The sequence below is a fragment of the Vespula pensylvanica genome, chromosome 10 (genome assembly GCF_014466175.1).
Source record: "Vespula pensylvanica isolate Volc-1 chromosome 10, ASM1446617v1, whole genome shotgun sequence".
NCBI lineage: Eukaryota > Metazoa > Arthropoda > Insecta > Hymenoptera > Vespidae > Vespula > Vespula pensylvanica.
The window spans coordinates 5,622,503-5,646,381 of NC_057694.1; the positions used below are offsets into that span (position 1 = coordinate 5,622,503).

The 23,879-nt window shown below is 30.4% G+C and overlaps 5 protein-coding genes across 8 annotated transcripts; 3 read left to right on the forward strand and 2 right to left on the reverse strand.

Moving 5' to 3' along the window:
* Positions 1-640: 640 nt before the first annotated feature.
* LOC122632529 (MAP kinase-activated protein kinase 2) lies at positions 641-21,655 on the forward strand. 4 transcript variants are annotated; one of them, XR_006327883.1, is made up of 12 exons: positions 641-898; positions 2,494-2,806; positions 10,250-10,389; positions 10,488-10,552; positions 10,673-10,780; positions 10,857-10,955; positions 11,088-11,163; positions 11,267-11,477; positions 11,668-11,963; positions 16,062-16,132; positions 16,253-16,426; positions 21,520-21,655. XR_006327883.1 is itself a non-coding variant. In XM_043819413.1 (9 exons), exons 1-9 carry the CDS (start codon positions 864-866, stop codon positions 11,905-11,907), a joined length of 1,287 nt encoding a protein of 428 aa, XP_043675348.1. In that variant the 5' UTR covers positions 642-863; the 3' UTR covers positions 11,908-14,373. The 4 variants fall into 4 exon arrangements, 2 of the variants coding, with proteins under 2 accessions (XP_043675348.1, XP_043675349.1); XR_006327882.1 differs by lacking the exon at positions 21,520-21,655 and having other exon boundaries at positions 16,253-16,461; XM_043819413.1 differs by lacking the exons at positions 16,062-16,132; positions 16,253-16,426; positions 21,520-21,655 and having other exon boundaries at positions 642-898; positions 11,668-14,373.
* Positions 14,823-17,876, reverse strand: LOC122632528 (enhancer of mRNA-decapping protein 3). Its single transcript, XM_043819411.1, has 6 exons — positions 17,689-17,876; positions 17,377-17,543; positions 17,058-17,305; positions 16,824-16,972; positions 16,482-16,742; positions 14,823-16,412 (listed from the first exon to the last, which is right to left on the reverse strand). The coding sequence occupies exons 2-6, from the start codon at positions 17,532-17,534 to the stop codon at positions 15,819-15,821; spliced, it is 1,410 nt and encodes a 469-aa protein (XP_043675346.1). The 5' UTR covers positions 17,535-17,543; positions 17,689-17,876; the 3' UTR covers positions 14,823-15,818.
* On the forward strand, positions 18,375-18,888 carry LOC122632532 (cytochrome c oxidase assembly factor 4 homolog, mitochondrial). Its single transcript, XM_043819419.1, has 2 exons — positions 18,375-18,670; positions 18,753-18,888. Exons 1-2 carry the CDS (start codon positions 18,569-18,571, stop codon positions 18,846-18,848), a joined length of 198 nt encoding a protein of 65 aa, XP_043675354.1. The 5' UTR covers positions 18,375-18,568; the 3' UTR covers positions 18,849-18,888.
* LOC122632530 (peptidyl-tRNA hydrolase 2, mitochondrial) lies at positions 18,880-19,317 on the forward strand. The gene has a single exon (XM_043819415.1). It carries the CDS (start codon positions 18,880-18,882, stop codon positions 19,291-19,293), a length of 414 nt encoding a protein of 137 aa, XP_043675350.1. The 3' UTR covers positions 19,294-19,317.
* Positions 19,706-23,625, reverse strand: LOC122632527 (transmembrane protein 145). Its single transcript, XM_043819410.1, has 5 exons — positions 22,817-23,625; positions 22,226-22,733; positions 21,889-22,026; positions 21,564-21,819; positions 19,706-21,465 (listed from the first exon to the last, which is right to left on the reverse strand). Exons 1-5 carry the CDS (start codon positions 23,194-23,196, stop codon positions 21,278-21,280), a joined length of 1,470 nt encoding a protein of 489 aa, XP_043675345.1. The 5' UTR covers positions 23,197-23,625; the 3' UTR covers positions 19,706-21,277.
* Between the last annotated feature and the right edge of the window lie 254 nt (positions 23,626-23,879).

Sequence of the window (23,879 nt, forward strand, 5' to 3'; positions counted from 1 at the left end):
GTGGGGGTAGTATAAGAAGGGTTAAGGAGAGGGAAGAGTGGGGGAAACAGAGAGAGACAGACAGACAGATAGATAGATAGATAGAGATAGAGATAGAGGACAGCTTACTTTTAAGCGGTATAATCATTTTATCTAAATCATCAGATTTGTTCTGATAATTTGATAAACTTTTTATAATTGTCGAAAGGCTCTTGCATAACGCGACAATGATCATGAAAGAATCTTCAGTCTCATTTTCGTCGAATTCGCGTAAACGCGAGAATCGGTCGTTCGTTGTTTTGTTGCGCGCGCTTATACGACGACGATAGAGATAGAGATAGAGAAACAGAAAGAGAGAGAGAGAGAGAGAGAGAGAGAGAGAGAAAAAGACACACGTACACACACTAACGTTCCCCGTTTTTTTTTCGTTTCTTTTTAATAAGGAATTTTCAACGGAAAGGAGTTGCGAATTGAGTAGCGCGCCAACTCGATCTGACGACAGCGACAACGACGATAACGACGTTTCATTGGCTCGATTTCTCTTTAGTTTTCAGCTTGACGACAATCGGTTAATCGACTTTTTCGTGCACGTTTAAAAAAGTTTGATTTTCTTTCGTTCGTTCGTTTTTTTTTTTTTTTTTTTTTTTTTTAATCGTAATTACCACGCGTGTGTAAAAACGTGTACGTGTGCGTGTGCGTGTACGTGTGCGTGTACGTGTGCATATTCCTCCTCGTTTCCTCTCTTCTCCAGAAACGTGCATCTCCTCTTCTGGAAACGTGTGCTACTTATTCGAATCGACTTCGTTGAAAAAAGAAGAGGCGGGATTTTCAAATTCAAACCTATCGAATATTCAACCGATTCTTTTTCTACTTACTACGCACACATGCCGAAGTCGGGTTCTAAGTGGAGGTTCTGGAGGTTTCTATCTTAACCTTGTTAAATTTTATATCTATCATTCTCTTCGATCTATTTCTTTTCTCTCTTCGTATTTTTCTTATTATGTTCGTAAACCTGAAACACGAATTTTCTCATCGATATATATTCGATAAATATTACTTTTATTCCCTTTTTTTTTTTTTTTTTTTTTTTTTTAACATTCTTCGTCGCGTTTATTAGTGGCGCGCGAAGTTATATGACAATGGAAAGTTTAGTGTGAAAATTGCAATTGTGTTTTTTTTTTTTTTTTTGGTTTGCTTGATCGTTTTTATTTTTTCTTTTTCGTACGCATAACGCGTACATATATTTACATGTACACATAACGTTCTGTGTTTTCTCTGCAACGAAAGGCGCACGCATAATAATAACATTTCATTTATCAAACGTCCGATCGATTTTATCGCGAGAAACATTTACGAGTACTATGTACAAGCACACTTATACGTGTATTCGCGATATATTGTCGCGCACATGTGTGTAACACAACATCCTACGGTCGATTTACGTTCCTATCGCGACCGCAATGCCGCAACGCCATTGGTCCTATCGCTTTCCTATTGGTCGATATGCTTTAATATCGAAAAGACGAACCAATGGCGTGCCGTCGTGCATCGTTGCATTGCAGTTGGATCGAAACCACCGGCATTATGTTTTTCTCTTATAGTTTTTTTTTCTTTCTTTTTCTTTTATTTTTTAAAGATTCGTTATTAGAAATTTATTATTAATTCGACGAGACGATCGAATAATTTTATTACCGTCGTTAAAACAAATACATTATTATTCTCGCATGACTTGCATTTCTTTTAACGTTATTTCGTTTTCTATATCGTTGTTAAACGTTACATACATTTTTCAACGATACATATGTAGTTTATCGATCACGACAACGTTCTCTACAATATACATAATATCGTTAACACTGTGAATATTTAATCGTTAACAAAAGTAGTTGTACGATCGATAGAAAGTTACTTGGAGATCGAATAAAACTCGTTGAAATATTATCCTCGTCGATACGTTTATATACATGTCGTATATAAATATATATATATATATATATATATATATACATACATACATACTGCGCATATTATATACATATATCTGCGTAGAATCAGAAGGAACCCGTGAGTACGTAGAAGCGTGCGCCGAAACTGAGTTACGATTCATGACGTAATTACATACTATCACTTTGCGCCCGCGCGCCATTGCGAGTAAATCATTTAACCGAGTCATGATATATCTATAAGGAATAAGCGTAATGCGTTTATGCGTTTATCGCGATTCGTTATACGAGCTATTCTTTGTTGAACTGTGTTATATCGATCGAAATATTTATTTCATTATTTTATTATCAATTTAAATATTATACCAATCGATGGTCCTCGTCGTTTAAGTGATAAAAATAATATTATTGCATTAGGACGAATTGTTTATCGGTCATTAGGTTTTTTACTTGGAACGAATTATAGCATAAACGATTCGCGAATATTATTTATATCGCTGCCATTGTCACAGACGATCAGCGTGATTATTAATCGTTTTTTCTTTTTCTCTTTTTCTTTTTTTCTTTGTAGAAAGCAGAAGAGATCTCCTTTGGAACAAAAAAAGGAGGAAAAGGAGGAGTTAAAAAAGTGCAAACGAAAACGGGAAGACGAAACGAAGGATACCATAACGATAAGTCGAAAAAAGGACGAGACCACGAGTACGAGTCAGGATTGCAAGAGGAAAATAATGGAGAATATGTTACCTAAGTGCGAGGCTCGACTACCAAAAGTCACCCCGATCACCGACGATTACGAGATCAGTAATCACGTTCTGGGGCTTGGTATTAACGGGAAGGTCGTACAATGCTACGATAAAAATACTAGGGAAAAATATGCCCTCAAGGTTAGAACGATTCATCTTTTCTTTTTTTCTTTTCTTCTTCTTTTTTTTTTTTTTTTTTAATATATATATATATTTTTCTTATATTTTTATTCGATCTACATTCTGCATAAATCTTGAACATCGATTAATCCTTTTTTTGCGCTTCGATTGTCAACATCGACTGGTTATAAGAACTAATTTAAATAGCTGTCAACGCGTTATTCTTTTTTAAATTATATACATCTAATAAATTAAAATTGTACAAGTTTCGTACACGTGTTCTCTTTTTTACGTATACACACACACACATATATATATATATATATATATATATATATATATGTATGTCTTTCCATTTACGTGTTCTCTTGTTGTTATGCCAGCAATGTTCTTAGTCAAAGCGCAAAGGAATGATTAAGATAGTAGAAAGAGAGATAGATTGTATATTCGTTCTACGAGAGCCAACTCTTACATGTTTATTTAGTTTCTTATTCTTCCTCGAAATATAATTTCAAATTGAAAGATGTTCTTTTTCAAAACGTTCGAAGAATCGAAATAGTGACTACTTTGTAGAAGAGAGAGAGAGAGAGAAAGCGACAGACAGACAGACAGACAGACAGACAGACAGACAGAGAAAGAGAGAGAGAGAGAGAGAAAGAGAGAGATATCATGTGTCACGCATCATAGGTACTTATATATCACCATGCGACCCCGTCTATTTTTGAAATACCAAAGCGACGATGTTACGAAAGGATGAACACATTATTCGTTAAAAGATATTAAAAAGGAATAATTGACTTTACTTTATTCATTTGTAATTTTTGTTCTTTTTTTTTTTCGATAATTTTACAAAACAAGTTTTTCTCGTTGAGAGGAGCATCGATCTCGTAAAAGCTCACGTCCGATATCCACTTGGCCCACAAGGAGGTATGATCATCATCATCATCGACTAGCGATATTCAACGGGCGAGTCCAGACCGCGAGTCATCCTCTATTTATACCCAGTGATTTCCCATTCGGTCGGTACGACGCTATACATTCGCGTCTTATCCTTTTGTTTCCTTTATCATCGAAATTTAAATATACGAGCCTGACCCTTCCTCACCTCTATGAACGATCTCCCTTCCTTCTTGTTCACGGGAGATTACGTATATATATATTTTTATAACCCTTCGCACCGATTCTCGATTTCTAATCAGTTAATTTCAAGATAAAGTCATTTCGTTAGATATATTTAATACGACATTAGAACTTACGTATGTATATACATATGTATGTACGTACATATGTATGTATGTATGTATATTGAACTTTGAAATTCTAATAAAACTTACGTAGAAGAATCGCGAAACGTCTAGTTCAAATATACATATATACATATATAAGTAAATGCAGCTGGCAAAGGCATTCGTTCCACGGTCGCGGTATGAGCAATGGTCGATCTCGTATAAAGATAATAAGTATACATATAGCGAATGCCGATGACCGATTACACGAATCATGGAAAATATTCATTCGTCGTACATATGTTCTCGAGCAGACCGATTCTCGATCGCATCGTTCAACTTTATGATTTAATTTACGAGGATATATAACGTTAGTTTATAAAGCAAGAAATCGTGACAACCGGTGTTCTCTCTCTCTTTCTCTCTCTTTATTTCTATCTATCTCTGAACGATTGGCCGTCGCTTTTTAAATCCTTTAGATCGATTTCGTCATTGCTTGACGTCATGCCGTACGAATTCTTGGAAAGTATTTTAAAATAATATAATAAATCTGCCTCGAGCTCGTCAGATATCTTTTGGGATTTCCCTTATAAGAGCAATGATTTTTAAAGCGTAATGAGTCGAGTTAGTTGAATTATTAAAATATTAAAACTGCTTACGATCTTGATATTAATAGAGTTTCGAGCATCGTCGTATTAACGATTCGAAATCGATTCAACGATTCTCAAGAATAATATAAGAATTATTCTCTCGAATTTTTCATTTTTTCTCCCGAGTCCTATCATCTAAATAGATGTGTGGTATCATATCAAATTTTCATTCTTGACTCATAAAAGTTTGGTAAGTTCTCTCTGGATTATTTTATATCGTATTACATAAATCTTTACGATGACGAGTAAATGTAAGATGTAAATACGTAGTACGATTTAAAAAAAAAAAAAAAAAAAAAAAAAAAAAAGACAAGAAAGATATAATAAAAAGGAAAAACACAGTCTATATTAATTTCGAGAGTTTCGATTCTTGCCTTGATGACTTTTAAAGGTAGTTAGGCGTGTATGTCCCTCTGTCTTTATATATGTATAAGAAACGTATAAGGAACGTTAGATATCGAATGCTTCGAATAGTTGCATAGGTTCGTGGCGAACCGATAAGTCAGAGATATATCGGTGCCTAAACAACGTGATGATCTCATGCTTTCCACTACCGAAATGGTTAATGCCTTTGCTGTTAGTTATCATCCCGTTTCTCAACTGGAAATATTCCCAGGGTCGTAAGGGCAGTTCCGCGATAAGAAATTACGTTTGCGAATTACTAATTACCTAATTAACCCTTTTCCCTACGGGAAAATTAATCTTCGATTAGGTTCAGTTGCTTAAGCATAACTTCGAGCGATAACACGAAATACATATATGAATATGCCGATAAGGAAAATAAAAACAAAGATAAGGTAAAAAAAAAAAAAAAAGAAGAAGAAGAAGAAAAATAGAAAAAAACGAGCGATACGTTGTCGTAAAAAAAATAAAGAAAGAAAGAAAAAACGAGGTAGACGCTGATGCATTTAGAATTATTCATACATTACGTTTTCGAATGAACGTGGCAATTATTACGAGGTTTCGGTTAAATTACATTATTTTTGCTTGTTTATTTTTTTCTTTTTTCTTTTAAAATATTTTTTTCTCCATGACAAATACATTAATATTCTGCAAATACATTATTCTACGGCTCGATGAAATTTTTTGAAATTGTAACATGCGACGATTATTCTTTTTTTTTCTTCTTTTCATTACAGTCAAAGAATTAATTTAAAAGGAGACGCATCCGTATCTTAAAAAGTTCAAATGTGACGATGAAAATTCGTATAGGAAGACAAACGAGAAAGAGAAAGATAAAAAGAGAGAGAAAAAGAGACGATCGATCGAAAGTGTATACCGCGCGTAATTCAAATTTACCGGAAAACATAGACTTACCTATCATCTGTCGTTTCCCACGGCGCAAATAAGTATCGTCCTCGTCGTTAAATACAATGATGATAATAATGGCTCTAATAAGACATAATGCGAGCGTTTCATAATCTTAATAAATCCTATTGTTAAGTCGTCTAGTCTGGTACGCAAGAAATATCATCGCGATTGTAGATCTTGAGAATTTTCGATAAATATTATCGAGAAACGAGAGCGTTTGAATTATCGAGAAAAATCAATCGAGATTAACTTCATTTGTTATTTTATTGGAATGACAAATTGCTTTCATATGTATTTTGAATTATATATGAATACGAATCTAGATACTTATGTTTTCTTTCTTTTTTTTTTTTTTTTTTCTTCGTCATGTTGCTATTTCGACATAAATCGTGAACACTCTATAATATTTATACGGAGCAGTTAATGTTAAAAGAAAAACAAAGAGAAATATATGCAAATAAATTTTTTCACGCCGTCTTTTTTGTCTCGTGTCAAGGCAACGTCTGTAACCTACTTTTTCACTGTAAATTCGTCCTCGTTGATTGATTTCCGGCTGTAAGCCTTCAAACGGCCGCCATTGACAAACCACATACGGCGGTTTTACTTTTCGTTGTTTGTTTTGTAAATGCTTGACACCGTCCTGTTAATGCTTCTATATTTATACTTTCTGCATTTAAGTGTAACATGTCATCCATATATATATATATATATATATATATATATATATATATATATATATATAGAATATTTTACCATGCAATAAAAACATACAATGCCTGTAATTTTTTCAATATTCGGACACATTCATAACTGGAGAACGCTTTGTTGGATTCGTGTTATGAATAACTCTGTTATATGTTACAAAAAAAGCAGCACATATAAAATGTTATTCGATAAAATGAAACATTGTTTAGAAGTCTTCGAAATACACTAAGGACAAAGAAATATAATTTTTATCAATAAATGAAACAACGGCGATACTCCGAAGAACGTTACTACTTTTTTACGTCGATATTTTAATGCGTAAAACTCTTTGTCATTCTTCTAACAAAGTATTAACAACACCGTGAAAGACTTGGAAGACTGTTTTTCTCGGAACTAAATCAAATCTCTTATTATTGTTTAAAGTTGTAGAAGAGATATTTGCCCTTCGTGATTTGGCAATGTTATTTCGCATTGATTCTTAACAAGAAAAAAGAACGAGATCTATACGGTTTTGTTTGCTTTTTTTTTTTTTCTTCTTCTTCTTGTAACGACAACGAAGACGACGTCATCGCTACGCGTTTCTTTTATCGTTGTCAGACGAGCACGACACCATTTTCGATCGCGACGTTGGCTGGAGAACATAATTTAGTCTTTGGTTAGATCAACGACGTTTCCATTTCGCGGCTCGTTCGTTCGATTTATATGGTAATGTTAATGGACATGTCAATCGTCGACGAATGTTAATCTTATTATCATAAATTCGATCTTTTTATGATCGACAGGTTTCTCGTCCTCTCTCTTTCTAACTGTTGATCTCTTTCTCTTCTTTCACATACGTTGTATTTATTACCATCGACAACGATGACGACGATGGCGATGGCGATGACGATGATTGACATCGTTCCTATCAACGACATAGTACTGGACTAGTTTAAAATGTCGATATTGCATTATCAATGACGTATAACGTCGCCGATTTTAATTAAGTGTATATAGCTACGTATGTATATGCGTATATATATATATATATATATATATATATATATATATATATACACAGGCATAGGTATATACGTAAGCATGTGGATATAAACTTTCCTAAGAAATATTCGATGAGAGTTCAATGGAAATGCGGAAGTTGAGAGTATACAGTTATGAATACGTAAATAGTTGGAAAATACCAAAGGTATTAGAGTTAGAAAAAAAGTAGCAAAGTAGTAGAGTTAGCAAGGCGGAGTAGCACGAGGTGTTAAAAACGATTCTATTAGTGTTTGAAAATTTTTTATAGAAATAAATCTTTGGTAATGGATCGTGTTCTATAGCTGAAATTGTCAAAGAGAAATATTGTTTTGTTTGCAAAAAGTTTAGAGCTGAATAATCGCAAGGATTAATTCGATGTAAAGCAGAAAAAAAAGAAAGGACGATTTGATGACGATGTATAGCGATCACGATATATAGTAACAGATTTTGCCAAAAAAATATTTTTTTATATACATTTTCTTTCGAGCTCTCCCTTTCGTCTTCTTTATTCCTCGCGGAATTATGATGACACGTACGATTTCGATTTCTCATCCTTTTTACGCAATTAATTTTTCGTTCATATCGAAAGCGTTCTCTCATTATCGCCGATGTTGGCATCATTTGATGACATACTAACGATCTGAATGAAAACCAGTTTCGACTTCTTTCGATTTCAGAACGCGGAACGCGCAATAACCTTTAAATATTATTTTTAGATCAGACATACGATGAAAACGTTATATTACAACACGCATGTACGGTCAACCGCGTGATTTCTTATCACATTTTTCTTTCATTCGACGTTAAATATCTTTAAGAGCGAAGAGTAAATCTCTCTCTCTCTCTCTCTCTCTCTCTCTCTCTCTCTCTCTCTCTCTCTCTTTCTTTCTCTTTCTCTCTTTCTAGATCACGAAGTCTAGACATCTTACGTGACGCAAAATTAGACGTATCGAAAATTATCGGCAAGAGACGCGTAAATTAAAGACTGTCCGTTTAACAGAGTCTCGTAATTTATTTCTTCGCATGTGTGCTGTAATAATAGATTTTAATTGCGAGAAAAATGTATCGTCCATCTTACGGACGACATCACGTTCGTAAATCTTTCGGATAATCGGCCGAGTCCCGCTTGATTATTTCAAGTAATTACTTCGTAAGCAATCGCTGGAATTGACACACACGTCGTATTATATATTAAAAAAAAAAAAACAATAGTATTTAACAATGCAAAGTTTTTGCACAATTTATTTCGTTTGTCTTACACCGCATAATTTTGAATATTTTTACGAATCGTCATTCTTTAACATCGGAATCATCAAATCGATTGGTAATATAAGAACTAATTTTTTCTTTTAAGATTATTAAAATCATAATTATTAAAATATATATGTTAAGCATAATTTTATTATTTAAAATTTTTAATAATAATGAATAGAAATGATTCAAGCGTTCGTAAAAAATTAATGGATATGAAAAACTTAAATTATAATAATTCTGACGAGATAATGAGTTTTTTTTTTTTTAATGTATAAATTTAATTTTTTTAATCGAAAAAAGAAAGCCGCAGAATTTTCAAATTGTCGTAGTATTCGTGATAGCCGTATTAATCGTATTGCCTTAAAAATCGGCATTTTAGAAAATAATTACAAATTATCTGTGTAGATAATTTTTCGATATATAGAGAAAAATAAGGAGTGCAAAGTCAGTGTTACGAAGTATAAGAGGAATGCTGTTTCCTATACGCATACACTTCTTCGAGTCTCGTACCTGCGTTTTTACTTCTTCGAATGTGTAAATTGCATTTGCATGCATTTTTCATTGACGCATGTCATAACTAGAAAAACGTATCATATGTGCTCAGATTCCTAACATAGATCACACAGGTGTGTGTCATTATAAATTCGAAAACAATATTAAATTATTCGAATTGTACATATATACATTTATAAGCTTCTTATAATTAAATATTATTTTTAAGTATCTTTTCTAATGGAATAAATTAAATAAAGATTAGTCATCGCAATTGAAAAACTCCGTATCATCGATGACGAATTCTTTAAAACTGTTTAATCTCTTTGTACTCCCCATGGATATAATTTACTTTCGTAGTATATACATTTGTATAATACTTGTAAGATCCTCATCTATCAAATCGAATGTTTGTTTACTCTCATTTTTACACCATCGCATCTTTAAGTTTACATTAGCGATTACGTCGGTTTGTTGGAAATAGCTTAGGAGATAAAAAATTGCCTCTCCCTCTTTCTCTCTCTCTCTCTCTCTCTCTTTTTCTTTGGTCTCTCGAGAAAAAGAATTCTGCTAGTGACGTCGATCTTTCTGATAAATAGATTATAACAAGTCGAGTATAAGAGAAGAATCTTATATATATATAGTTTTTCTTTCTTTTTTTCTTCTTTACAATAGGGATCTTTAAATTCCGAGAACTTTTCATTTCAATCATGTTGAGAATGTTAAACGCACTATTGGATGACGTTAATAATGTGTTAAATATTAAATGTTTCTTGTATAACATAGATATATTCTCGTTTCTACAGGTTTTACACGATTGTGTTAAAGCGAGAAGAGAAGTTGAATTACATTGGAGGGCGTCCAATTGTAGACATATAGTCCAAGTAAAGGATGTATATGAAAATTCGTATAGTGGAAACAAATGTTTACTCGTGGTAATGGAATGGTGTGTAATAGTTAAAAATTTGTCGTTGTAATAGATTTGAATGATAGTTTAATAGATCTGTTTATCGATTTATTGCGATTCGTTTATTTGTATTATAGTATGGAAGGTGGTGAATTATTTCAAAGGATTCAAGATCGACAAGACAGTGCTTTTACGGAAAGAGGTATATATAAGAAGAAATTAAAAATTTCAATGTCTTTCTTCCTTTTTTTTTTTGTATGATATAAAATGTATGTATGTATATATATATATATGTGTGCGTGTGTATATAATCTATTTACAGAAGCTGCACAAATAATGTACGAAATATGTGTAGCTGTAAAACATCTGCACGATATGAATATTGCTCACAGAGATCTCAAACCGGAAAATCTTTTATATTCCAAACCTGGTAAATGAAAAATCATAAGTAAATTATTGTTTAATCGTGTTTTTCTTAATTTCAATTGATTTATTTCATTTTATAGATAGTACGGGAATTTTAAAACTAACTGATTTTGGATTTGCCAAAGAAACACATATGAAAGATACATTACAAACTCCTTGTTATACGCCATATTATGTTGGTAAGTAATTTTATATATATATATATACATATATATATATATATATATATATATATAGATTACTAAATAAATCTTTTTATTACTGAAAATAAATTTTACGGAAAGATTTGTTTGTCATTTTATAATGTGTAGCTCCAGAAGTTCTGGGACCAGAAAAATACGATAAAAGTTGCGACATTTGGTCGCTTGGTGTAATAATGTATATACTGTAAGTGAACTTCTCACGTTAAACGCAATTAAAAAAAAAAAAAAAATCTTGATCTGTAAACGTTTCTAAGATTAGCCTGTAATTCTTTTTATTGAATTCATAGATTATGTGGCTTTCCACCGTTCTATAGTAATCACGGTTTAGCGATATCACCTGGAATGAAAAAAAGAATTCGATTGGGTCAATATGATTTTCCTGCTCCAGAATGGTCTAATGTAAGTGTACAAGCTCGTGATCTCATTAAAGGAATGTTATGCACAGATCCAGCACAAAGATTGCAGATAGACGAAGTGATGCGCAATAAATGGATTGCCGTAAGTTGAATTGTCTAATTTATTTTTAGACAATTAAGTGCGTGATTTGAGTCATTTGAGATATTAAAAGGCACGTTTTATCGTATGCTGTTATATTTTTACGTTAACATTATTTTTAACATAGGTCTCGATTAATCGAAAATTTTTTGATAAAAATAATCGGTTTTTTATATATTTATTTTATCTATAGAAATATACAGAAGTGCCTCCTACCCCTTTGCACACTGGTCGTGTATTAAGGGAAGGTGAAGAACTTTGGCCTGAGGTACAAGAAGAAATGACTCGTTCTTTAGCTACAATGCGGGTAGATTACGATACGGCAAATCTTAAACAACTCGATCATACCAATAATCCATTATTAAACAAACGTAGACGCGCTAAACAATCCAGCGCTATTCCACCTACCGCTAATCCAACTCCTGCTTCCTAGGAGGATGTTTTAAGAGCCAGACACAACTGGCATTTTTTGATACGCCGATGCATTAGGTACAGCATTATTACAATGCGGATTGTTTTTTGACGACTTGCATCATCATGCAAAGGAAACAAACTTGCAAAGTAGATTATTATTTTAAAAGAAATTAATTGTGTGCATATGAGTGCACATACATATATGCATGAAGGATTAACATGCATTATTGCTCAATATATCGAGAGTTCTCTCTCTCTCTCTCTCTCTCTCTCTCTTTTTTAACTATTGTAACATTTTTAATATTAATTATTTGTACAATTGTTTGAAATAATTTGCAAAACTTTTTTAATCATAGACGCGATAATAAACTTTAGTATCATTATTCTTGAGCAATAATAGCATGTATCCTTCATACATAATCTGTTTTAATAATTTATAATTTTTTTCTAAACGATACAAAAATATGGCCTGATCAACATTATTTTAAACATTAATATTCTAAAGGAAATTAAGAGTATAAAAAAGAAAAGTTATTAGCAAAGAAAAAATAATATACAATATTCGTTGAAGAACTAATAGGTATATGCCTAATTTCATTTGATAAAAATTTTTCTAACGATATACTTACGTGATATCATATCAACGATATATACATATATTAATTGCTGAAACTTAGTACAAATTATTCAATTTTATAAATTTTTCGTTCTAGAACGTAATCTTTACAATGGCCTCTCCATCTATATATATCCTGAAAAAAGCTTTGAGTGATTGAATGTAGAGTAATCATGATATAATATATATTCTAATATATATCTGTTTCCAAATTGAAATTTGTTTATTATATAAATACAGCAACAATTTACATCACTTCATTTTAAACCGTCCAAACTGCAAAATGCTAGAAACAGAAAATAATATCAAATTAGATATTGCTAAATACGATATCGCATTAGTACGAAATTATTTATGTTGATTGTAAAATGATAACGAGATTCTAAGAAAAAGTATTCACTGAATGATTAAAAGTCAATGTGATTACTTGATAAAATAATTAATCGATTTATTCAGACGCTTCACACTGATCTTTGTATTATTAACATCTCACTATTTCATGAAATTTTTGCCTAAACAACACGAATTTAGTGTTCCTCTTCGACATTTCACTAAAGTTTTAAGAATGAATAAAACTATAGCATTGAAAATACATTAGAACAATTATAGAGAATAGAATTATATGAAGTATAATACTTTAAAGAGTATATTTTTACCAATATGTTAAAATAAAAAATATTACTTTAAAATATATTAATCGTAATGTTGGTATAGAAATATACTTGAAAATTAAGGTGATCAAATAAAAATATAGATTTTACTTGATTATAAGTGGATAGTGTGTGTATAAATTTGATTATATTTTATATAAATAAATTTAGTATAAATATTTAAAGAAAATATATCGTCAATATCGTCAATCAATAACTAAATATTAAGAAACAGAGTATAGATCAGACTGTTTTTTATTTAGAAGTGACTGATATCTATTAAAATTGTAAATATTCTTTAGGATATATAAAATTTGTAGTTGAGAAAACGAATCGTATATCATTGATTTATAGAATTTATTTAGGGTGGTGCTACTATTTTCAAATATTAAATATATTATAAAAGCAATTTTCAGTAAAAAAATTTATTTAATAAGACAGACGATATAAAATTATTAATATCATGATTATACTGGCCTTATAAACGATTATCCTAAATTAGGTGTCTTTTCATTCATACTTGTTCGGTTAGAAGTAGAATCACGAATTGGATGATTATATGAATTATAATGAATGCTGATTTGACATGCATTTATGAAACTCGACAATAAAAATGTGAATGTTCAATTATAGAATTACTATTTCATCTCATTGTATTTCTGTGTACCACAAAAGAATTTTAATTTTTATCACTATTATTATTAAACGAAAACCAAGCAAAACACGAAATAAAACGAACGGAATATTTGTAACAGTTAATGCTTAGAAGAGTTATAACTCATTTGATATAAATATAATGCAGATAGTAAATTGTAATGTTCATGCACATAACATACTATTTCTGATTTCAAAACCATACAAATTTTAATAAGGCTATTACACTTTTATTGTTTCTTTTAATCTCATCAATAACTCTAGTAACAATCATGCACCAGTATACAGTATACACTGTTCTGTAGATACAAGTATTCTTATATTATGTTCTTTCTCAATATGCGTGAGTGATAATGCATATATAATTCCTGATAAATATTGATCAAACTTTATGACCAATATCTTACAGGAATATATATACTGTAAGTACTTACATTTATTATTGTTAAAAGTACTTGCACCTTAATGAGAAAAGATTCATTACATCTATGTATATCAAAATAAAAAAAAAATATGTTGAATACAAAGTTATACAAAATTATAAATAAAATAATTTTTAGAAACATAAAAATTTCTTCTTTTGCCTAGCTATTTTATTTACTCAGTGAAAGTTGCAGATTTATTTAATTCATATATCTTTTTTGAAAATATTTAGAACTTAATTAAAGTTTTGCATGAGAAACAAATTATGTTTTTTTTACTTACTAATTTATAGCATTACGATTTGTTAAATCTTAAATGTAAAATAAATTTAAGAATATACAATCAGGTATAAAATATGAATAAATTACTTATAATGATTATAATTAAAATGAGTCTTGTATATTGAATGTTTGTTACAAACAGTCGTTAAAAATGCAACATCACATTTTGAAATGATTGATTTATATAAATATACTATTCTGTAGAAAATACACTAGATATGCTAATTTTTTCACACAGCTCTGGAATAAGTATTTTCTGTACGAATTTTTTTTTTTTTTGTATATATATATATATATATATATATATATATATATATATTAACGATTATAAAATTTGAAATATTGAAATTCTTTTGAATTTAGTTAATAACATTTATTTTAGAAATGAAAGGGAATATGAACCTAATTAGATATCTGCAAAAACAATATAATGCATTTAATCCTATTATAATTGTGCACAGAATATTTTATAATATATGATAAGATAAATTTAATGCCTAATTAGAGAAATACATTAGGAAAGTAATTTCGAGTATAGAAAAAGAGAAATATTTTCCTTACATACTTCTTGAACTCAATAATACATATCAAAACATGCTAATTAAATGAATAATGACATAATAGATTTCATAGAAATCAATAGCTATTGTAAAAATTATCGCGTGATAAATACATCTGAACTTTTCAAAAAAAAAAAAAAAAAAAAGAAAAAAAAGAAAAAAAAAGAAATAGGACTTGTACAATAAATAATTTTCAGTGTAATTATAATTTTTACGAGTCATAAAATGGATCATTTCTAAAGAATATCTAATACATATTAAAATATTACAATTTCTTTTTCACTGATTGTTATAACCGTTATCGCATATACTACGTATTTTAATGATTTCATTTACAAAGCTTCAGCAGCAAAATTCAAATGCAATTACATAATATCGTTTATAGAATTCTGACTGTGCTCATTTTTTGTCCGATTATATAAATGTGTTTAATCTAATATTATAAATGTATGATATATCAATAAATATATTGTTCTATTAAAACATATCAAATATATCATCCTCAATTTGCTGTAAGCCACACTTAACACATGCTTACGAAAAACTATAATTTACATAGTAAATGTCACAGCATGTTATGCTTTTTTTTATATGAGGACAGTATCCTCTGTCCTTGAAGTATGTTCCTGTGACACAGTATACCTATTTTAATTGTATACAATGCTAAAGAAAGAAAAAAAAAAAAACTAGAACTTTTTAAAATCTGAAGATGCTGTTGCTAGAATCAACAATTGGTTAAAAATTTGCTAGGAGTTATTGGAATGCAAAGGAATGACAAATTTTGGTCCAAAAGGAGACCTATAAGTAATTCCAACATCAGAATAAACTTTGTTTGGTAGAGCAAGATTACAAAGATATAGTCTACCATTGTCAAGACTGTGAGATAGTGGTAAAGCACCGACTAAACTAAATTTACTTAAAATGCCAGGTGTACCTGTAGATGGTGGTTCAATAGCTAAAACAAGTGCTCTATTATTATTTGCCCACAGTGTTACTGGAGTAACCATTTTTGGAGAATTTTCATCGCATAGCGCAACAAGGATTAAATCTACGACAGAAGGTAAATTTTTAACTTTAGTTTCTACTTTGTTTTCTGTCAATCTATATAAAGATAGTTCCTGTAGAAGAAAAACGTCTTCCGAATTTTCAACGAATACTATTGTTTTAACACCATGACTAGATAATTGTCGTGCGCAATTAACGCCAGCAGCTCCTGATCTATTCGGTCCGCAAAGTGCTACAACAGTTGGCCATTGATGAGCATTATTTGGATTGAGTCTATGTCCACCGCCGAGAAGCTGAAGAATAATTTCTGCTCCTGCACGTCCGAGAAGTTCTACCTGCAATGCTTAAAGTGACTTACAAATTTCATATTAAATACAGTAAAACAAACTATTAGAATTTCATACCCTTCGTTCCCAGCTAATTCCAAGCCGATCTGCTGCACCAATTAATTGACGATGAAGGTCAAGAGTGATACTTGGTATTACTAGGCCATCATCCGTAACGTATTCCTTTTCCCCAGTCGAAGGTACAACAATTTGTCTGAAGGCAGTAGGTTCCGATACAATGACGTTCTCATCATGTCGATATTTACCACCACCGCCTCTATTACTCTCCGACTGTCTAACGATATCTGGTTTAAGCGAATTAATTTCTTGCCATACAGCCTAAAAAAGTCAATATTATAATTATCAATTGGTAAAAAAATTATTAACTCACTCGTGAAAAATTGAAACTTTCGTACAAACCTCTTTATTAAATAGTGCTAAATTTTTTTCAAAATCGAAATCTTGATTCAAGGATTGATCAATGGGAGTACCAAAAGTATGTTCGTCCCTTTCAAGCACTCTCTGTCTATGAGTAAGTCTCTTTTGAGTTGGCTTACAATTAGACTCGGCTGTAAAAATTATTAAATATTTATTACTCGTTAAACTTTAGAAATGCGTAATTCTTATCTGAAAAAAAAAAAAAAAATGATATACTTGATCCCATTTTGCCATTAGTTGCGAGTTCAGATTGTTGTTGCGCCGACTCAACAGGTTTTTTGAAATTCGATGACGACTGCATTCCACCAGAATGTGTTGAAGATGGAACACTTTCGGAAAAAGATCTACCCGCTCTTTTAGCAATGGGTCTCTTTACCGTTACTTTACTTTGTGTTTGTGTATCATTTACATTAGAGCAGGCTTCTTTGGTGGAAATAATTTCTACATTGACTATATCTTTAGCACTAAAATGCGATTATATGAGATAATATTTATTTAATTTAAACTTAAAAATTTATATACGTTACAGACTTACTTCAAACTAACTACAGAGGAAGTATGCGGTACACCGTTACAAAAAGCCTTTGAAAGAGTCACACTTTGTTTATTTAAATCGATTATTTGACCCTGGTAAGTACCAAGATCATCTATACATGTGACAGAAACTGTACAACCAACAAATTGTTCTGACATTTTTTCAATCTGTAAAAAAAATATTTTGTATTTAAAATTAATATCTATCACATAAGAAACTGTATATTTTAAAACATGTTGGTGTTTTTTATTTGAAAAAAAAAAAAAAAAAGAAAGAAAAAAAATGTTAAAATATAATTTGTGTACGACGTACCGTCAATTAAAATTTATAAATATGGTTAAGGACACAACAGATTTCTTACAAAAATATTCACATAGAACTTTGTACTTTCACGAATTCTTGGATCCTAATTTAACTCATCTAAGTTTAGTTAAATATTCTTGAATGTTCAATACAAAATGAATATTATATTTCAAGCTTTTGGACTGCTGAACAAATAGCTATAATACAGAATATACATGATAAGATACTTTACCGAAATTTTATTTCAACTTTTTTTGGACAAGTAATATATGAAATAATTAATAAGAATATCACCGTTTCAATAATTCGACCAAATAAAATACATACACGTGAATGCATAAAAAAATGATCTATACAGTATATTCAGATACTTTTCATTGTTCAAAGAAAATAAAGTTATTTCTTACCTTTGATATATTAGAAAAACTAAATTCATTGGCTATTGCTGTTCGTTACAAACATGATGTGTAAAGAGTAATAGAGTGAACACTTAACGAACATTTTAGCAGCACCACCTACAAATTCAAATATTTCTTTGCACGATAATAAATTGTTATTAATGTTTCGTTTGAAAAATTAACGGGAATATTATTTTTATGGAAGAAAAAAAAAAAAAGATACATTACGATATCAAGAATGCATTTGTTCTATTTGATTTTTTAAAAAATTTTGTTTTCGCAATTCTTGTACACGGTTGCGTTCGTTTTATGTACGCATGGTGTAAACACACAAGTACTCGTATCATTTTATATTTATGTCGTCTATTTCTTTTCTTTAATTCTGATCTAATTTATTTATACTCTCTAACGATAGTTTAATTTTTATTTTTGATATAATTGTCAAAAAATAATATAATTTATATGTTTTAACGTTATTATATAAAAGTATCATGGTTGTTAAAAAGGATGAAACTCAAACAATTGATATTATAGATACAATTGAGCAGAAATTAAAAAAGGCTGGCTGTCTTGAATTACATTATCAAGTTCAGGTATAATAATAAGAAATTTGTTAAAATTTTTTGATCATTGATTAAAGCAATCGTTTCTATTTTACATGTATTGCAATTTAAGGAATGTATAGCCGAAACAAGAGATTGGAGAAAATGTCAGGATCATGTAAAAAGGTTTAGAGTATGTATGGAAGAGCACAAACAAAAACAAGAATAAGGTTTAGATAGTTGATTAGAATTTTCATAACATGTTATCGATATTGAAACAAATAATGCCAATCTTTATACGTGCATGTTCAGCGGAAAATTGTAAAATGGTGATTATAGTGAGAACGGACATAGTTATGGGAAAAGGGAAAATAGCAGCGCAATGTGCCCATGCGGCATTAGAGTGTTATAGAAAGGCAACAGCCAATCCAAAAAAACATTATATGTTTAAAGATTGGTTATATAACGGTCAACCAAAGATTGTTCTTAAAGTATCGAACGAAGTTGAATTATTAGATATAGCACATAAAGCTCAACAAGTTGGTATAACCACAGCTATAATAAGAGATGCAGGGAGGACTCAATTACAATCTGGTACAGTTACGGTAATTGGAATTGGACCGGGTCCGAATGTAGAAATAAATAAGATTACATCACATTTGAAATTGTTGTAAATGTGAAATAAATGTAGATAGATATCATAATATTTGTTTATCATTTTGAAATAAATAATATACTTTTTTATATCATACTTATAAGACATAAGGGCAAATAATTTAGTTTCTTTTATTACATGTAAAAAAGTAGTTAACATTATTGCGTTCTCATTTACTATTGTATATTTAACAATATGAAAAATTAAAATTCAAATTGACGATTGTTTGTACAATATATTTTTTGACAACAGCTTATGTGAAAATATTAAAATACGCTTTTAGTTATATAGATGAATAGAGTCATTTTAAGTACAATAAGCTAATTTCACAATTAGTTGAATGTGAAAGGTATTGCTGATTAAGCAACACTACACATATATAACTGAAATCTTTTGTTCAAGGTTTATATTATTTTAATTAAACATTTGAATTTATTCTGCGAAACATTTTATTTACTTTTCAAGGACATAATAGACCTTTCTTCAATTATTTTTTCTAAAATATTATCCATTATCTGATTTCTACAATAATATCAAGACATTAGAAACATTGCACCAATATTTCAATACATACAAGGAGCTCAAAATTTTTCTAAAGACAGTGTATATTTGTGTATACCCCTATCACCTTATTTATTACAAGATTGAGCAACATCATTTCATTAAATAATGTACAACTAGTAAAAAGTAATATGAGAAATATAATTGTTAATTCAAAGTCATTGATTCATTCATTTTTAAACTAATATTCTAATGGTGTACAACCGAATTTTTAATTAATTAATAAAACAGAAACAAACAAAAACGTTAGTTTCTAAGGAAAATGTTCAACAATATTTAACAATAATAATGATTTATAATATATATATATATATATATTTATCTATATACTAATATAAATCATCACATAGAATTTATACTTTCTTCAGGCAGTTCAAAAATTAAAGTTTAAATCACGATTTTTTAATAAAAAAATAGTAGTAAAACCCTATAGAATTTTTAATAAGATGTGTTTACTGTGCTTTGATCTAAATTAAAATCAAGTAGTTTATAGCATGACAATTATATATATATAATCTGAAAAATACAAAATTGCTAAGAGCCATAACTATTTATATAGTAAATATTTCCAAGTGTTTACAGATGTATCAATAATAAAACTGTTACCAAGTAAATATGCAGTATATGTATAATACTGATATCGTTTATAATAAATTAATATTTTCAGTTTTGTACCCAACTAGTTATTTCATGGCTGCTTAGTCATGTTCCCATCTTATTGTAATTATAAAACCACACAATCATGTAAACAACTATGTATAATCATTCTCTTTCAAGCACACACTAAAATATATTTTATAGTGTAGAATAATAAAATTACTGAACAGTATAAAGAGAAAAAAGAGAGTGAGTATTACAAGAAAATTCTATTATGTAGATTACTATAAAATTATAAAATTTACTATGTAATAGTGTGATTATTTAATATTTTTATGTATGTATATATTATATAATAGGTATATGATATATAGGTGAAATACAGAAGCCAAATAAAAATAAAAATTATCGGATAATTGCCAACCATAAAAATCTGCTACACATTTCAAATCTTTTAAAATTAAGAAAGTGACTTTATATTATTCTATTATACACTATGCACTTGATATATCTCTGTGTGTGTGTGTGTGTATGTGTGTCATCAATTAGTACAAAATAAATCAATTATCATTATTTTTATCCTCTAAGTAGAAAATTATCATAATAAACTGATTTTTACATTGTGTTTGTTCATTTTATCTTTTTCGCATTAATTATTGACTTCTATTGCATATTTCGATCTAATCAATGATATACATATATTAATTACAGAATGTGCAGCACATTTCAGTCTCAAATAGCACAGATCAAAGTATTACCAATTTTCTATGGTTTTACCATTTGGCAAATATACATCACATTTTGAACGTTATTCTTCAATATTTTACCCCATTTAGATTTTAATATTAAGTGATAATTTTACTGAGTTCTGGTTCCACATAATTATTTAGTACATGAGGTGCTTCATTGAATTCATCAAGTTCATCACCATTATCTCCACCTTGAGCGAGTAAAAAGTACTGTTCACTTCGTGTTGGCCATAATAAATGTGCCATTACACAATAAGCAAAACAATCAGCAGAGTATGTTATACCTAAAATTTCATTATTATTATTGTATATTTGGATGTACGTGTTTGTTGTTACAGAATTTGTATGCTGCAACATGTGTAGAGAGTTTATCAATACTCACCTAACAACAATTTAAACCTCCAAAGAGCACTCACTTGAAGTGCTATAAGAGCTATTATTGGTAAATAAATAAACCAAACTAGTGAAGATGCACCAAAGTGAAGAAGAAAATTCAATTTTTGAGTATTATGTTCGTACGTCATAGTATTTCGAAGTTCATATAAAAACCAGATCATTATAGCACTTCGGAATAAAAGAATGAACCAACCTGGCCAAGTCTGGTATTCGTCGATGTCTTCAACTATGTCAACTTCAGTCTATAAAATATTACACAAGTGTGACAAGTAAATTTCGCAATGAATTTAAATACAATAATAAAAACGTACCATGTTCCAAACATACAGCAGAATGTGTACTACTCCATAACATAGCCATATAGCAAAAACTAAAGGCTTCCATGTTAATTCCATTCGAGTTACAGCCCATCCTTTGGCAAGTAAAAGTAGAAGTAACATAAATGATGCCTATAATATAAATAGTTCATTGTATTGATGCTTTATGAAAAAATTCAAGAGCACACAAACACATATATGTACATATATGAATAAAGTTAATAATATTCTATTGCTGTATACTAAGCATAAAAAAATGTATATTACATGCTTGTATTTAGGTTTTACATTTTTTACATTCTACCGCATATTAAACACATACTTTTCTTACCCTTGAGAGAATATCAAAAATATCGCCGGCAACTTCTAACTGTTCGTAGCCAACTCCATCGAGAGAAAATTTTAACACGTGTATTAAAATTAAACACACTGCAACAAACTCTAATAATAAGCTAGCCGTAAATAATCGTGTCACAGGGTGTTTTTGTAATCTTGCTGCATATAATTGCAGCGGAACTAATATAATATAGCACACAAAGAATAGTAAATATAGTTCTATAGTATTCTGCCTGTCATAGGAGAACTGATACGTAAGGCTGTTCAGGCCACTAGTATTAGGATTGCCATTTACTAGCCATATATCATACTCTAATATGTCATGCTTGTCATAATATTCCCACTGGCATGTTGTTGCATTTCTATAACATGCTACTATACTCATATACCAGAAACGTGGTTGCCAAAAGTCCTGTATAACATAAGTGAATTGATGTCCCTTTACAATATTCCATATAGAGTCTTCGTCTTGACATAATTTTCCTCTAGGGCAAGGTATTCGCCTTTATTAAAAGAAAAAATATAATGTAAAAATATCTATTCCTTTTTTTCCCAATATATAAGTACAAACTATAATCAGGCATACCTTAGAAAATCTTGACCTTCGTCGTTACAGTTCGGATCGTAAGAACTCTGATTCAGAGTATTAAACATTAGAGTACACGCAATATTTTTATCTATTACAGTCCTATTACCATAGTACTCTAAAAAATGACTCCGATCAAGAACGGCCAATGTAATCGGCACAGAAAAGTTCATTTTGCTGGTGATGTTTCCAAATATATATCCAGATGTGTCCTTCTGTCTGTGACGATCAGTTTTTTGGAAGCCAAATTTAATCAGAAAACGGAAGAACTCTTTCGCGTTGAACGTGCCGGTTATGTGAGTAGATTCGACACAATCCAGCTGCAATAGAATGCAGATGCAAAGGGAGAAGAAAGGGTACAACCACCGTCGAAACATCATATTCGAGGACAGTTCCCAATAAATATCGAGGGTCCAACGTTTTTTTTTTTCTCGAACGGATGTCAAGAAGCAAAGACAATCTTTCGTAACTCTAACATGTTTTCTTCATCGAGTCAAAATGTTTTGAAACACATTTCGGAATCACTTCTTCTTTCGCCATGGAGTCCTCGTCAACGTCGACAATAACTCTTCTTCTCGTAACATCGTCTTCGTTGTTCACGTATTGCGATTCGAGGGCACACATATGTTATTGGCATAGAAATAGATTCAAAAATAATAACAAGCGTTTTATCTGTCGTACGTTGTATGAGCCATGCTCGCCTATCGAACTCGGTTTTCCTATTGATTTTCCCCACCCAAAGATCGAAAGCGTAATGGAGAAAATGAAACTTTCTCTCTCTCTCTCTCTCCCTCTCTCTCTTTCTCGTTTTCTTTTTCTTTTTCTTTATTTCTTTTATTTTCTTTTCCTTTACCTTTTTCTTATCCTTTTTTGAGATACATATGTACGTTGAGAGAAAGAGAGAGAGAGAGAGAGAGAGAGAGAGAAAAAGAAAGAGAGAGAGAGAGAGAGAGTTCGATCGTTGTGTGATTCTACTACACGACCACGTTCAGTCGTAGGACGGCAGTCGAACGTTGAGATCCATTTTGTCGTCAAGCTTTTAAGCGCTCCCTTCGTAGCGCGC